The sequence below is a fragment of the Podarcis vaucheri genome, assembly GCF_965113315.1.
Source record: "Podarcis vaucheri genome assembly, chromosome: 4".
NCBI lineage: Eukaryota > Metazoa > Chordata > Lepidosauria > Squamata > Lacertidae > Podarcis > Podarcis vaucheri.
In genome coordinates, this window is record NC_138762.1 from 72,125,499 (window position 1) to 72,142,421 (window position 16,923).

At 39.6% G+C, this 16,923-nt stretch overlaps 1 protein-coding gene across 4 annotated transcripts in view; it reads right to left on the bottom strand.

Annotated features, from left to right (window-relative positions):
• Positions 1-16,923, bottom strand: part of STS (steroid sulfatase) — a 102,039-nt gene that overhangs the window by 72,886 nt on the left and 12,230 nt on the right. For 2 of the 4 annotated variants that reach the window (XM_082220103.1, XM_082220102.1), the window contains exons 3-5: positions 3,357-3,542; positions 1,278-1,399; positions 301-423 (exon numbers count right to left, since the gene is read on the bottom strand). In XM_082220103.1, coding sequence (XP_082076229.1) covers positions 301-423; positions 1,278-1,399; positions 3,357-3,502 — 391 coding nt within the window. In that variant the 5' untranslated portion in view covers positions 3,503-3,542. Of the gene's footprint in view, positions 1-300; positions 424-1,277; positions 1,400-3,356; positions 3,543-8,100; positions 8,237-12,345; positions 12,370-16,923 lie in introns of those variants that run through there. The other 2 variants (XM_082220105.1, XM_082220104.1) reach the window with 2 other exon arrangements.

Genomic DNA, 16,923 nt, shown 5'->3' on the forward strand with positions numbered 1-16,923 from the left:
TTTAGACCACAGTGCCACCCGTGTCCCTACACTAATGGCTAACCCCGCCCCAAAGAATTGTCTCCTGCATTGAAAAGTCATTTTCCAAAAAAGAGTTATTTCAGAAAGTCTCAGTGACTATATTTTATTGTTTGGAATTTCTGTAGGCATTTCCATTTTTTTCTCTTAATTGCTTCATTTACTTAGTTGATAGCCCATCTTTAGCATGTAGATTACATTGAGGGACAAGTCTGGGTCAGAAAAGCAGGATATAAATTTCTTAAGAGCAATAGATAAAGGAAGCATGTTAATCAGCCATACCTATGAGAGCTGTAGAATAACCCCTCTGCTGGAGAAGTTTAGCAAATGTTATTTCTTCCATAGGGAGTCCACCAGAAGAAGCAGAAAACAAGAAGACCCCAACTTTGTGCAGGCTAGCCACTCCTGAAGGAATAAAAAAAATACTTTCAAATAGGAGGCAAACCAGTTACACACTTTGGGTGACATAACGTTGGTCATAGTCAGATGAGGAGACGCACTGAAACCAATGGATGAATGTCTAAGGTAAAAGTAAAGGACCCCTGAATGGTTAAGTTCAGCCAAAGGCGGCTATGGGGATGCAACACCCATCTTGCTTTCAGGCCACAGACAGCTTTCCGGTCATGTGGCTGGCATGAGTAAACTGCTTCTGGCGCAACAGAACACCATGACGGAAACCAGAGCGCATGGAAATGCTGTTTACCTTCCCGCTGCAATGGTACCTATTTATCTACTTGCACTGGCATGCTTTCGAACTGCTATGTTGGCAGGAGCTGGGACCGAGCAACGGGAGCTCACCCCGTTGCTGAGATTTGAACTGCCAACCTTCTGATCAGCAAGCCCAAGAAGCTCAGTGGTTTAGACCACAGCACCACCCATGTAGATGCATGCCTACTAGTGAGGAGCACCAGTACTGGTAAGGACTCTTTCACATCAGAAGCCCCAACTGTGCCAGGCCAGAAAGCTACCACTGACAGCCCCAAAACAAGGTGTTCTGGGCTGGGGGCAGGGCAAGGGCAACTTAGGATGTGCTGGGTCCAGAGCCCTGCAGATCCCCCAAGGGACTGATCATCAGACTCCACAGCTATGCCAGCCTGGAGCTGGTGTGGTGGACAAGTTACAATGCCCTTGCATTCTGTGTAGGCCAATACCCAGCAGTACAAGGGATGCAGTGGTGGGTCTTCTGCTTTGTTCCTCTCCATCCTTACTTTGAATTGCTGTGCCCTGATATCTAATAATGGCGTAAGAACATCCTTTACCTGATCTGACAGAATAGCGGCCTGTCAAGAAAGATGCCCTGCTTGGGGTGCATAGTGGTGAGGCTGCTATGTGTTGAGTCAATTTTGCTCCTTCTTTAGATAACTTGTCAATGTTAGGAGTCCTGGAGGGAAAAAAGAAGACAAATTCTAGGGCATGTATTCTGAACATGTAAACACGAGTGAGTTCAGACTATTTAAAGTTCTCGTTATGGCTTATAGTGCATCAGTTGGTGTCATACAAATCCAACATGAAGCCAAATTTTATGGTGAACTGAGTGCACCTTTGATCATTGGAGTTAATGCAATTAGGTGTATCTACATTTGTCTAGGGTTGCAGCCAGAGTTATAGGTGGAATCTACACACATATAAAAAACACTGTGAAAATGCTTTTTTTTTAAAAAAAAAAAAATACATTTTGAAAAATACATTGAATTTGGCATAGCTCACTGTCTCCATCTAGTTTCACATTTGTATACTGAAATTTACAACACACTTTGAATTTTTTTATTTGCGGCTTTATAGCTGAGTCCATAGTCCTTTTTTCTTGTAACATTTCAATCATCAAATCAAAATCAATACACTAAGAACCAACATGTCTGTGTTTTAATCTTGCACCCTGATGCATGAAGTGAGTCTAATTTTTAAGGGCTATATGTTCTGAAACAAACTGTAACTCATATTTCCCAATCCATTGTATTTCTTCATTCTTCATTCAAATACTGGGGAGAGAAAGATGTATTTTCATGATAGTTTTGTTCTCTCAGTCTATATGTGTGTTTGTGCTCTGACTACTGTAATGTACATGGGGTTATCTTTGAGGACTGTTTGGAATTTCTGCATTTAGTTCAAAATCCAGCTGCTAGATTGAATATGGAAACATATTATATTGCCAGAACGTAAACAGCTGCACTGCCTTCCAATCCATTTCTGGGCATGATTCAAACTCCTAATGCTTAGAAATGTTGGTGTGAATTTTTATCTGTTTTAGAATTTTAACTCTTGCACGTTTTGATGTATTGTAAATTTTCCCTGGTTTTATCTTTTTGTCAACTGCTTTGAGCTTTTGGGTTGTTGTTTTTAACAATCAAGCAGTGTATAAATTTTTATGAACAAATAAATAAAACCATGCTTACTTTTGAAATCCAAAACAGCTTGGGGCCTGGGTACCTGACAGATCACCTCCAACACAAGCCTGCCTAAGCACTGAAATAATATTTTGTGGCCTTTCCTTAGGTGAGATAGGTAGCATTGGGAGAATGGACCATCTTAGTGGTGGCAGCTGTCTTGTAAGATGTGCTCACCAGGGAAGCTTACCTGGGGCCTACGCTCATGCATTTTGCAGCTACGTAAAGCTGCTTTTTAATTGACTACATACGCTCCAACATTTCTCCAATGAAAATTGGGATTTCGTATTCCATTATTATTATTATTATTATTATTATTATTATTATTATTCCCCACCCATCTGACTGGGTTGGCACAACCATTCTCGGCAGCTTCCTACATGTAAAAACATTAAACTTTAAACAAACTTCCCTATACAGGGCTGTCTTCAGATGTCTTCTAAAGGTTGTATAGTCTCCTTGGCTCAGGGGTCACATAACTCCATACCCTCCAACATTTCTCCAACATTTCTAAGGAAAAGCGGGACATTCTAGGATCAAATCAGAAACCAGGGTGGGTTTTATAAGTTCAGGACTGTCCTTGGGAAATAGGGACACTTGGAGGGTCTGTTGCTACACCTTTAAATAAAATATTGTGCTGTTTTCTGCTGCTTAGGTAGCTGCCCTTTGGATTTTTACTGTTGTTTTCTTATCAGTAGTGGCACGAGTGGTGGGAAAGAGATATAAAGCCACCCACTTGAGATCAGTATCACTAATGCTTACTTGGATTAGGATGGGACTACCACCACCAATCCAGCACTTGCATGAATCAGGCATAGTTAACCAAACCATGGGACATGTTTCTATATCCAAATACAATTGTGGTTGTGATCTTCCACAAGTTCTCTGCCCAGAACAATCTCTTTTGAAGCTAAAGCCAAATGTACATATATATTATCAAGTGTGTTGGCAAACCTTGAAGTTGTGTTTCCATAGCATCCCAGGTCTCCAATGCCAAGATCATCAGCCATGAATAATACAATATTGGGCTTTGAAATCCTTTCGTTAATAGCATTGCTTACAGGCCACAGATAAAGCATCACAGGAAGAAGGATCATCATTCTGCTGCTTTAGGGCAAGGATGCTTCAAAAAGTTACCTGCTTGATAAAAGAACGTTGTTTTATACATTTGTTATTTATATAAAACGTTACTTTATATTTATTTTCATAATCGGCATAATAATTGACCTTGCCATTACAATGAGAACACCATGAAAAGGAAATACAGTTCTTAATAGTTCTAGCAATTACTCGTGTTATTAAAGTTTAGAAGCAGCCTGTTGAGTCCGACCTTTTGCATTTTAAAACATTTTAATATATTTCCTTTCATAGTTTCGCTGAAAGAGAAAAGCTGAAATATAGCAAACAAGAGGAGTCAATCTTTCACATATTAGATGACGTTCAAGGACTTTTGAATATTTTTTCCCCAAAATGTTCTTTCTTGGCAAAAAAAAATTCTGTGGAATTACCATCTGACATAAAGTAGTATTAAGGTATGTTCACATTTTCCATCTAGGCAAAGGTGAGGACATGATTTTAGGATACCTAAAGAACCCAATAGTTGTTTATGCTGGTGAAACTGACAGTCTATTTAAGGAAGCTGAGAAGGCCTCTCCACTTCCCTGTGGTACGGTGTTCCGGGCAGGCCACATGCTCTCCCTGTACACAGTGGGGGCTTGGAAGTGCCCCCGCATCATAGAGGGGTTCCAGCCACGTCCCGGCTCCCAGCTGACCAATCTGGTTGGCCAGGGTGAGGGTGGCTTACAGCATTTAAGCAGCCATCTGGCCAGGGAATTTCCTCTTGGTTCCTGCTTCCGTGGATCAACCACCCTCCCACCCTCTTTTCATGCGTTCGACACCTTGGCCTTGCTATGGACCTCAGCTGGTCACCTGTTGAGGGGGCCTGATAGGAATTTTTCCACTTGGCAAATTGCCACCAGCCATTTGGTTTTTGCCTACCTCGTAGCAATTGTCACAACTTTGTTTGGCGGTTTAGGAATTGGTAAAACCTGGTTCATGGGAGGAGAGGTTGTGGCCATCGCCTGCCCCTCCTCTTTAAGGGTATTCCATTAAAGGGATCTGCGGGTGTGGCTCTCATCCGAAGCCCTGGTATGGGCTAGGGCCATGCCACGACCCCAGCAGGGACGCTGGAGGAGCTCTCAGTTGATGAACATCAACAGAGCTCCCCCTACTGGTGATTGACCCTTACTGGACTACCCGCATGGCAGGCTGGAGTCAGATATAGTTGGTTCAATTCCAATGCCTAAGCCAATACCACTCACATTCTGTAACCAATAAAGTTGTGGCCTTACTTCACCCATTAACCTAAAATACTGGTGTCCATGTGTTTTATTATTCAGCAGATGGGGGGAGTTCTCGGGGCCTTGACATGCAAGGCATTGCCCAAGCCCAAAGTAGTGCAGTCCAAACTAGTGAACAAACAGCTTCTTGAGAGCGCCATAAAATTGTGAAACCCCAAACACAGGAGCGGGATATGAAGACCTAAACAGACCATTCTCTTGGAGTGGAAGAGTAGGGAGCACACGGCAGTCGAAAAAACTTACACTGTGCACTGAACTTGTACTAAAAATGTGATCGGGGTCACATGTGTGAGACAGATAGAGGGCTTGCAAAATTAAACAGAGGGGCATTAAGGGGGAAAAAAACCCTACATGTGTCAGCTTCCATGTGAACTGGGCTCCACTTACAGTATGTAGCGTTTCAGATCACATGAAAGTTTATGTGCCTACAGCTGTATGCTTGCAGATTTTCCCTAGTCAAACATCCATGCATAAATTCAGGCTGAAGCAAGGAAGGCACAGGATAGATGGATAACATAATAAACAAGCACCTGAAGGGGGTTCAGGTTTGGGTGTGTTTTGTGCCTGAAGAAAGGGGATGAAAAGCTTGAAATGCTCTTGGCAGTGAGCGTTGATTCAGCAAGAAGCAATTGCTTCACCTCCTTTTTCCTTTCATATTTTCTGGGGAAGAAAACTGCAGTCCTGAAGACCAGCCAGTTCTTTTGAAGAGTACAGTTTGCACAGTACTGCACAATGTTCCATAACAATAAACCAATGTGCATACTTGATGACAGCAAAGAATGCCTCTGTTTGAGAAGCACAATATTCCTCGTAGGTGTCATTGTGTCAGCCTCAAGGAAATGGGCTTGCCAGTCTAATTAAAAATAATTGACATCTGCCACACTCTAAGCAAAATGAAACATTCACAAGCAAGCAAAAGCATTAGCTGCTATCTTATCCTGTAACGAAACCGACTTAAATGTTCAGCTTCACTTTTAGTGTAAGACTTTCACCAGAAGCAATGCCCTTTTCTGTTGGTGGACAGGATTCCCAGTTTTAATAAAATGTTACCGGGGGGGGGGGGGAGAATGCCACAGCTGAAGGCAGACTGTGCTGCTGTTTCACACATGTGTCAGCGCATGGGATAGCTATTCTTTGTAGTACTATCCCACCATTCAGGTTTAGGCGTGCAGATAACATGAACACATAGAAGGGGCTGATTGCGTGGGTCTTTTTCATGCAATATGGACCCTGCAGAGAAGGGATGCAGGAAAGGAAGTTGCCAATCAAGTGGGAAAGAGCCACATGATCTGTCCTGTTCATGTGGTTGCATAACATTATTCACACAGCATCCCTGCAAAGCAGGATCATATTGTTCAAATATGGTTCCCATGATATTCTATATTTTTCTAAAAAAAATGTTGTTGTTATGCAAAGCTTGAGTTTTCTCCAAGCCTGTTGCTATCTCTCCCTTGTGTGTAGAGGTTGGCTTGATAAGGCTCAGTACTCAGAGAATGGGTCTGCTATTAGTATAAAGGATATTGATATCCCAAACAGATTTATGAGCCCAGGGATAAGGGCAGGAGAGATCAATGTTATTGCAACCTGTTGAATATGCATTTGACATCGGAGATAGTAAACCTGCTTTCAAACGAATCTTACTATATAGTCCCAGCATCAGTTACTGAAATACTCCCATTGATAGAAACCACCCTTGAGCCAACAGAGCACAAACAATACAAGATGCTACACTGGAAATGTTATGTTCAACCTGTCTGGGAATGAACAGTATAAACCTATAATACAAAACCTTTCTCCCCCTCTCCTGTGCCTAAGAATGCTCAGAGATTGATTCCATCACACCACACTATATTATTCTTTTCCTTTACAATGATCTCTCTAATATTTGCTATCTTCCCACTCCCCTCTGGTCTTCTACACAATAAATTGACACTTCATTAGTATCTGCAATCCTGTACACATACTTTCACAGGCTGAGAAAGTAGTAAGCTCAGTCTTCTCACCTATTAGCTGCTTGTCATCACTTGATCATTCCAGAAACACATAGCAGATGCAGCCCACTTTGTTTTGAAGAACCTTCAAATCCATTTTCACCCCCTAACACATTTTTCAAAGCAATGAATAACTGCCTGATTTTTACAATGTTTCTTTAATTCAATATTCCGCAGAAGTGTTTTAGATGTGTTGCTCCTGGCTTTCTTGTTTAGCATGTAAGATGTTATTACTAAGAGAATCAATATTCAGAGGAATACATCAACATATAAATACAGAAGGAGCCGTGAGAAATTAATTGGTTCAAGGAGTTATCAAGAGTATCTAGGAAAGGCAAGTATTAAGCTTGTCAGATTTGACAAAATAAAATATTCCATACTACACTAGGAACGCCTATAACTAACGATCACATATAATTAATTTTTGAATTTAAAAATGTACATGGAGTGACATGGAGTGAATAAGAATTGGGCCACACACACAACAATGGGCATTTGTGTGTTTGAACAAATATGCTTATTATGCTCTGCCCATTGGGACATGTGAAGCTAGGTTCTGGGTATCCTGGGTAGTTCATTTTATTATTTTTGTGGGGTGGTGAAGGAAGCAATTAGAAGACAGTCTCGCATACATGATCTGTGGCAGGATCCCTGAGACATCTGGCTGTGCTGTAACTCAAAGTCACCTCAAATGCCAATCACATGACACAGATAGCATCCTGGGGCAGGACGTAGAGGGACCATTCTCTCACTGGTCTACTCCTTCAAGATTCACATGTGGCTTCAACCAATGTCATCACCATAATACAAACACAGCTTTTTTCTTTTCCTGATAGAGAAGGCATTGGGGCAAAACCATGTCAGAGGGGAGTGATGTGAGCATCTCCTTCCACAGGAGGCCACACTGAGGTAAGCCTTGACCTATAAACATCATACTCAGGGAAGCATGGAGCACATAACAATATAAGGTAACAAATGTAGAAAGCATTCGGGCGAGTGTACATTTGTGTATGTGTTTTAATCCATCCCACAAAACAAATGAGCATCAGCAATTTTTCAAAATACCTGTACCTTGTCACTTCTCTCTGAACTGAGTCGAAAAGATCAGATCAGCCAGTGTCAGGGATAGCTGTTGGACTACAATTCCCATCAACACCAGCCAGCATGGCCAAAGGTCAGGGAAAGTGGGAATTGTAGTCTAACATCTGGAGAGCAGCATGTTGTCCACCCCTCAGTAAGTCTTGGCTGAGAAGGAGCCGGTTTCATTCATTTTCTGGCTCCAGTGAGTATAGGGATGGTGAAAATTCAATCCTTCAGAATTCTAGAATAGGAGCTGATCAATCCTACCTTTAGAAGGCTCTGTCCGTATCCGGCATGTCATCCAGTCCTAAAAATACTACGGGCAGGAAAGAGTTTAAATTCTGGATATAGCCAGTCTCTGAGCTTATCCTCACAGTCTCTATCCTTGTATGAGACTACCTGCTGCTCTCAAGGATATTCTTCTCCAGTGTAATTTCCTCAGCACCTGGATGAAATTAATAACCTTCTTATTCTAGCCCTGCCCTATTTCTCCGGGCTGTTGGCCACCTCTCACTCATGACAGTCTGGTTCCAGTGTCTGTCTGAATACAAGGTTTGGACACTAGCCTTGAGGAGAGTCCTAAAAGTGCTTATGTCAGGCTTGTGACAGCTAAAGGACAGAATTCCATGATAAAAGAAGAATCTTATGAAAATACTAAATTACTCTTAGGGCAAAGGAGAAGAATCCATGATGAAGAAGCCAAATGAAATTCCATGCACCTACTGAACTTCCAGGCTATATGGAATGTCTTAGATCTGATTTACAGTTGTACAACAACACTGTGGTATCAAGAAAGACAAGAGTGAACATTTATTATATAAATAAATCAACAAATGCTCATTTAATCAGATATATGGAGCAGCCTCAGATTTTATATCTTCCCCAACCTTGTTTGAACTAAAACTGCCACCATTCCTGTCTATTGCTTTTGCTGGGTGAAGATGATGGAAGTTGTCCAACGTACATTGAGAGCACCAGCTTGGGAAAGGCAGATTTATATGAATAACAAGGGACTCATACTACCTTGACGTTCTGGGAATTTTAATGTTTGCCAGAGTAGATGGGTGTATAGTCAAAGCAATGGCATCAACTGGCTTGCATAATTCTACAATAATACAGAATATTGTAATCTGTCTAGACATTTAATGTTTGCATGCTTCCATTAAAGGAGATGCATCATTAATTCAAGACACAAGTGGACATGTTTTGCTGGTGCTCCACTTTGATTCAAAATGCAAAAGAAACAAAACCAACAAAAACCTGTTCATGGAAAAAAACAAATACATTAATTCAAATATGTTTATTTGCTGTGCAAATTAGTCCTGGGTTGAAAAACTGGAGACTCAACCTCTGCCTTCCACAAGCAAAGAATCATTTGTTGTGTTGCCCAAATAAAATGTGAATTTGATATTCATCAAAGCACAATTTAATTAAAAGTCCTGTTAATATCCTGATACTACAAACAAAGCTACTAAAAGAATGTTTCAGTAGACAGTATGACACCCAATTAACATAGACACTATTAATTACCTGTAAACTACAGCAATAATTACATATATACATTAGGAAAGAGATTGTGGCTGTTTTATATTATGGAAAATATCCAAGGAAGAAATCGTTGTCAGCTTTTAAACCAATCTTTAATTAAACAAATGTTAAACTACACAAGACATATATATTTCAACCTGCCAATTGCAAAGAGCTCAACAAAACTGTGGGTAGAAAGAATTTCAAAACACCACCACCAATAACAACACATTTAATTTCTTAGTCACTTGTTACAAAATTTTAAGAGCATGAAGTATAACAGATATAAGGAACATTTAAAGGTTATGAAGCAGAATTGTAAATCTCTATTGTTGTTGTTGTTGTTGTTGTTATTATTTTCATGTGTATAATGACTTTCTGCTAAAACACAATAAACTGACTTGACCTGTCTTGCCAATATTGCTCAACTACAACTCCCATAGTCCTAGCAAGCATAGCTAATGGCTAGGAATGTTGGGAGTTGAAGTTCAGCAATATTTGCATGGCCAAAGATTTCCCACACCTGAAATATAACTTAAAATCGGGGGGGGGGGGAGACTTACAAAGAAAGCCACACAAGAATCCATAAAACTGTAGCAATTAATTTGAGTCTGCCATCTAAGAAACACAATGTATGTTTGAGAATGTAAAATTGTTCTATTACCTAGGACTTGCCTGGATATTTAAACTAGGGATTTGTTACCCCCTCTGCCCACCCCACCCCCAACCCCCAGATGGCAGCATTGCTTTTTGGAAAATAAGTTTGAAAGCAGTGGTCCTTGTTGGTTGTGACTAACTTAAGCCCCTTGAGATGAGAATAAACACACTGGGCTGAATCCAATCATGACTGACAAGACCCATTGCTTTCAGTGGATCTACGCTGGGCGTGAATGGATCCAACCCATTTAAGATCACAATCCTATACATGCCTGCTCAGATGTAAATCCTCTTGAATTCAGTGTGGCTTTCTCTGGAGATAAGTACAGGTGTGCCGTCCCCGTCCCCCGTCCCCCCACTTACACACGATTGACTTGCGTATGACCACATATATGTGCTGTGCCATGAAATAATTTAATCATTCAATTCCCCCCTGCCCCAAATGGTGGGAGAGAGCTGGAGAGTCCTCATGGCTCACGAGTAGACCCTCCATGGAGCCCAAAGAGGACATCAGTGAGGGTGAAGGGAGCCCCAAAGAGACTAGAAGCACAGTGGGGCTTTACTTAGGCTGCTCAGCCTCTCTGCCTAACAGCAGCCCTACTTTCCCGTGCATCCTCCAGCCTTCTGCCAGCCTCAGAGCTTCAATTCTAGTTGCGGATATTAATGGATGCCGTATTTTTGTTATGGATTGAAGACAGAATAGCAGCTGGGGTGTTTAAAGCATGTTTAGAGTGTCCTCCCCACATTATGCAATTTTACTTATGTGCACAGAGGCCTGGAATGTAACCCCTGTGTAACTTGGGGGGTGCCTGTATATGCAGGATTGCCACCTAAATGAACTCCATATTCCCAAGCTATAGAACCATAGCTGTCAACCTTCCCTTTTTCTGCGGGAAATTCCCTTATTCCAGCGCTCTTTCCTGCTGCTATCCCGGATTGTTAGATAGCCCGTAGACTGTCCCTGGGACAGGTGAGGCTGCTGATCCCTTATTTTCAAGGCTGCTGATCCCTTATTTTCAAATCTGAAAGTTGACAGCTATGTATAGAACACTGGAGAAAAAATGAATTCATAGGCTTACTCTCTTATTTATGAATAATAAAATGACTGAATATGTTTAACTAGGCAAACTATTAAGTAAATAAAAATGAAAACATAATAGGATTAGGAAAAGAAACCCAAGAATTAAAGTATTAAGGTCTTTAAGATAATAAATAAGTTCCATAAGTAAAGAATCAGAAGAAAGGCCAAATAGGCCTTACAAAGCCTGAAAGAAATAAGCCATAATAAAACATATTAAAAACAAAACAAAATCAATTCTATCTAGAAATGAACAATATCTTTATGGTATTAAGATTTACATATTTCTTTGGAAGATTCAAGAGTGAAAATGCATTGCTTCACTTCTCTCATTAAGAAGTGTGACAGAGTCAACAGAGAGTTTTATCAGTTCTTTATGGCACAAATAGGCCTTTACGTATGTAATGGGAATTGGGGGTTGCTTGTGCGTACGTTGCCGCCACTCTTGGTGAGGTTGCCTGGATAAACCTTTCCCTGGCTGGACAGTCCTGATTCCGCGTCTGTCTCAGTCGCTGGCAGAATCCGTCAGTGGGCGTTTCCTGAACTTCTTCCAACATAAAAGTTCCTTGACGGATAGTCTCCACCTAGCCTCACTGCGCGGAAGTCTTCTGCGCAGGGTGGGTGTGGGCAGTGGAGGACCAATGCTCTCCCCGCTGGTCTCTGGCGAAGAGTCCTGGAGCCATCCCTCCGAAACCCGCCTCTGCCCGCCTTTCTCCCTGGTGTAACGCTGATTTCCTTCCCCGGTCACTGAGTCCCCTCTTTTCCTGCTGGGACCTTCTCCGGCATTGCTCGGGAGCCCTTCCACCACTCCTGACTGTGATGGCAGCTCCCTGACAACATATATTGAAACGATAGTTCAGAAATAGTAAGGAAAAAAATTGGCTATGGTGCCACTGTGAATAAATGTATGTTTGAGAGAGGGATTAATTGGAAGCTAGCCACAGGCAGCAAAATCTCGGGGTGGTGGGTGGCGTGGCATCCTCATTGAAAATTTGGGGAGCGCTCGGCTCCTCACCCCCCATGGCACCTATTTTGATTAGTGTCATTCTAGATACATCCTAGAGCTGTTGCTGCTGCTGGTTTTACTACTACAACAACAACAAGGTTAAACAATTTTTGTAATTTTATGTTGTGAATCACCCTGGGGTCTATGGGTATGGTATAGCATACAAATTCAATAATTAATAATCAAAATAATAAATAATAATAAACAAAACCAAGTAATATAGTCCCATTCTGAAAATACCTACATGCATTATTATGTCATTTTTGTGTCTAAGATCTTGATTACATCATGGGAGTCACTCTCCTTGAAATGACAAAATGTTGGTTCCACTTTTCCCTAAAGATGATAAAATACACTGTGCTTTCTTTTAGAACTTCTTTCTCCATTTTGATGAAAGATATATGAAAGTATTTTTGGTATTTTTGCATGTGTACTAAAACATCCTCTCTCTTTTTATCTATTTATCTTTTCCTCTTCTGCTCTATTAACACATTTTATGGACAATTTCCCAATACAGTTACTTATCTTGCTTTGACCTGTAAGAGAAAGAACAGTCCAAATTCCAAAACCATGCACATAATGTAACAGTGTTAAGTCTGTTTTTTATTTCCAGTTCATGACCAGACAGCCTTGGGTAGGTCAAATTACACATTAACTTTGTTATATAACATACGTTGTCAAAGAACATTACATATTTCACAACTTAAGGCTTGTGACAGAGCATATCTTAAGAAAGCACATTATAACCTACTAGTTTTCACTCTGAGGAAAATCAATCTCCAGGTAAAAATTACAAATTTCTTGAATTTAACTTTTCTCCCCCCCCCTTTTTTAACGATATTTATTAAAATTTCAGAGAAAAGAATTACATCAAATCAAGAAATACAAGAATAAAAAAATAAAAATAAAAATACAAGAAAAATGTAAAATACAAAATACAGAATAAAAAAGTAAAAACACTTACAAAGGAAAAGGGAAAAAAAGAAAAATAATGAATCAATCTTTCCATACCTTACATTCATATCCTTATTTCCCTGACCTCCTCATACCTCCCTTTTTTGTGTTCCTATTCAATTAGTTAATTCAGCAATTTCTTTCCTTCCTTATTATACTGATCTTTAATCTTAATATATTGTAGCATTAAATTTTTACCTATTAAAAATCCAATTTTTCCATATTCTTTTATATCATTACAGCTAGAAACCACTTAACTTCAATCAAACATCATTCTAACATTCATTAATTTTACAATATTTCTGTAAATAGTTTCTTCCAATCTTCTTCCACTGACTCTTCTTCCTGGTCTCGGATTCTGCCAGTCATTTCCACCAATTCCATGTAGTCCATAATTTTCATCTGCCATTCTTCCAGAGTGGGTAAATCTTGTGTCTTCCAATACTTTGCAATAAGTATTCTTGCTGCTGTTGTAGCATACATAAAGAAAGTTCTGTCCTTCTTTAACACCGATTGGCCGACTATGCCCAGGAGAAAGGCCTCTGGTTTCTTCAAGAAGGTATATTTAAATACCTTTTTCAGTTCATTATATATCATCTCCCAGAAAGCCTTAATCCTTGGGCACATCCACCAAAGGTGAAAGAATGTACCTTCAGTTTCTTTCCAACATTTGTTATCGGGCAAATGGTAGATTTTTGCAAGCTTGCCTGGGGTTATGTACCACCTGTATATCATTTTCATAATATTCTCTCTTAAGGCATTGCATGCCGTAAACTTCATACCTGTGGTCCATAACTGTTCCCAGTCAGCCATCATTATATTATGTCCAACGTCTTGTGCTCATTTAATCATCACAGATTTCACTGTTTCATCCTGAGTATTCCATTTCAACAGCAAGTTATACATCTTTGACAGAGTCTTAGTTTTGGGTTCTAACAATTCTGTTTCCAATTTTGATTTTTCCACCTGGAAACCGATTTTCTTGTCCAAATTGTATGCCTCCATTATCTGATAATAATGAAGCCAATCACACACTTTTTTTAGTTTTTCAAAACTCTGCAATTTCAATCTATCTCCATCTTGTTCCAAAATTTCCCAATATTTCGGCCATTTGACCTCCATATTGAGCTTTTTCAGAGCTTTCGCTTCGATCGGTGACAGCCACCTTGGGGTTTTATTTTCCAATAAGTCCTTGTATCTGATCCAAACATTAAACACTGCTTTCCTGACAATATGGTTTTTAAATGCTTTATGCGCTTTGACCTTATCATACCACTAATATGCATGCCATCCAAATACGTTGTTAAAACCTTCTAAATCCAAAATGTCTGCGTTTTCAAGAAGCAGCCATTCTTTCAACCAGCAAAAAGCCGCTGATTCATAGTAAAGTTTCAAATCTGGCAGGGCAAATCCACCTCTTTCCTTTGAATCTGTTAGTATTTTAAATTTTATTCTAGGCTTCTTGCCCTGCCAGACAAATCTATAAATATCTCTCTGCCACTTCTTGAAACAGTCCATTTTGTCCACAATTTGCAATGTTTGAAACAAAAACAACATTCTAGGCAATACATTCATTTTTATCGCAGTAATACGGCCTAGCAGTGAAAGCTTCAAATTTGACCAGATTTCTAAATCTTTTTTCACTTCAACCCAGCATTTTTCATAGTTGTCTTTGAATAAATAAATTTTTTGCTGTCATGTTAATCCCCAAGTATTTGACTTTCTTAACCACTGTTAAACCTTTTTCTCTAAAACCTTGGTTTTTGACTTATTCAGCTTAAACCCTGCAACCTGACCAAATTCTTGAATCAGTTCTAAAACTCTTTTAGTACTAGATTCTGGCTCCTGTAACATCAATACTAAGTCATCTGCAAATGCTCTCAATTTGTACTGTTTGGCTCCGACCTGTATACCTTTAACCAACTGGTCCCTTCTTATCATATTCAGCAAAACCTCCAGGACCGATATAAAAAGCAATGGGGAGATTGGGCAACCTTTTCGTGTCCCTTTTTCTATCTTAACTTCCTCCGTCACCACATTATTTACAATCAATTTAGCCTTTTGTTCAGAATATATTGCACTCATACCATTTTCAAAGCCTTGGCCTACCCCCATACCCTGTAAGTTTTTTCTCATAAAAATCCAAGAAATTTTGTCAAAGGTTTTCTCCGCGTCCACAAAGATTAAAACTGCCTTAGTGTTTATATTCACTTGTAATTTTTCTAAAATATTAATTATGTTTCTCACATTATCAGATAAAGAGAAAGCCTGCTTGGTCCTTATGTATCTCTTCCACTAACACTCTTTTTAGTCTTTTAGCTAAAATATCTGCAAAAATTTTGTAATCCACATTAAGCAATGATATGGGGCAATAGTTCTTAAGCTGCGTCTTTTCAGTCTCTATTTTCGGTACAAGTGTGATATATGCTTCTTTCCACGACTTTGGTGCCCTTTCCCCCTCCATTATTTCATTACAGACCTCTTTCAAAGGTTGTACTAGCCATTCTTTTAAAGATCTGTAATATCTAGAAGTCAGTCCATCCGGTCCTGGAGATTTACCCAATTTCATATTCTGAATGGCACCTTCTACCTCCTGTTCAGTTATTTTGTAATTCAACATTAATTTATTTTCTTGAGAGATTTTTTGTAATCCATTTGTTTTCTTCCCCCCTTTTTTGAGCATACAATGGTATAAATGCTGGAAAGAAATCAGTGTCTCACAGCAGGCAAAGGCTGTTCTTAGGAATCCCACTGCTTTTTCCATACCATCAGGCTAAAAAGTTATGAAAGGGTTTTGTGCCTTTTGTAACACAAAACACACAATAAACTGAATACTGTTTTGTATTGGAATTTTCCCCGGTTACCTTATTTTGCTCTAGAACAACCAACTTGAGCATGCATAATTCTGCACAAGAATGGGCTGTTAGAATCTCTTTTTATTTGGGAAAGTTACTTTGATGATCAATGCTTTTTATGATGTGACTTTTTGAAGGGAACATGGGAATTATTTCCATTTTGACACTTTACCAATAGAAAACCTTTGAAATAATTATTCTTTATTTGTTGCCCTTCACCATAAGGTCCCAGGGCAAGCCAAGGTAACTTAAAAAGTAACTTACCAATAATAATAATAATTGACCCTCACATTCTAACTGCCAAAACTGAGTTTCACCACAAAATTAATGTAAAATGAAATTTTACAGGGCGCATATCAGAGGCAATGCGTCTCTGAATGCCAGTCATTGAAATGAGTACAACTGGGCCCTGCTTTTAAGCTTCTATAGGCTTTTAGTTGGCCACTGTAACAGAGTGTTGGATTAGAAGGAGCATGGCATGATCCAGCAAGCTCTTCCTACATTCTTAAGTTGTTGTTTTTTTACATGCTAGTTTTCCAAACTGTTTCCATTGTCCCTTAAATAAGAAAAAGTCCAGAAACATGATTTAAATGGAAATAAAGTTATAATGTTCAAAGTTTTAATTACAGATAGGTAGCCGTGTTGGTCTGCCATAGTCAAAATAAAAAAAATTCCTTCCAGTAGCACCTTAAAGACCAACTAAGTTAGTTCTTGGTATGAGCTTTCGTGTGCATGCATGAAAAGTGGATGGAAAGTTTTAATTGTTTCTTTAAAACATTTGTATTTTGCCTTGCCACAAATGGTACCCAAGACAGCAACAGAAACCTCCCCCCCCCCATATTTTAGCAGTATCAAAAAAACAAAAACAAAACGTAAACCAATCCCTCAAAGCCCCATTAGTTAACAATTAGCCAAATTTGGCCTGAAAATGCAGCAGGTTGTAGCTTATTGACAGTTATCTCTTCACCACCCTTTTCTAAAGGCCTGATAAAATTTTATAGGACCACTCACCT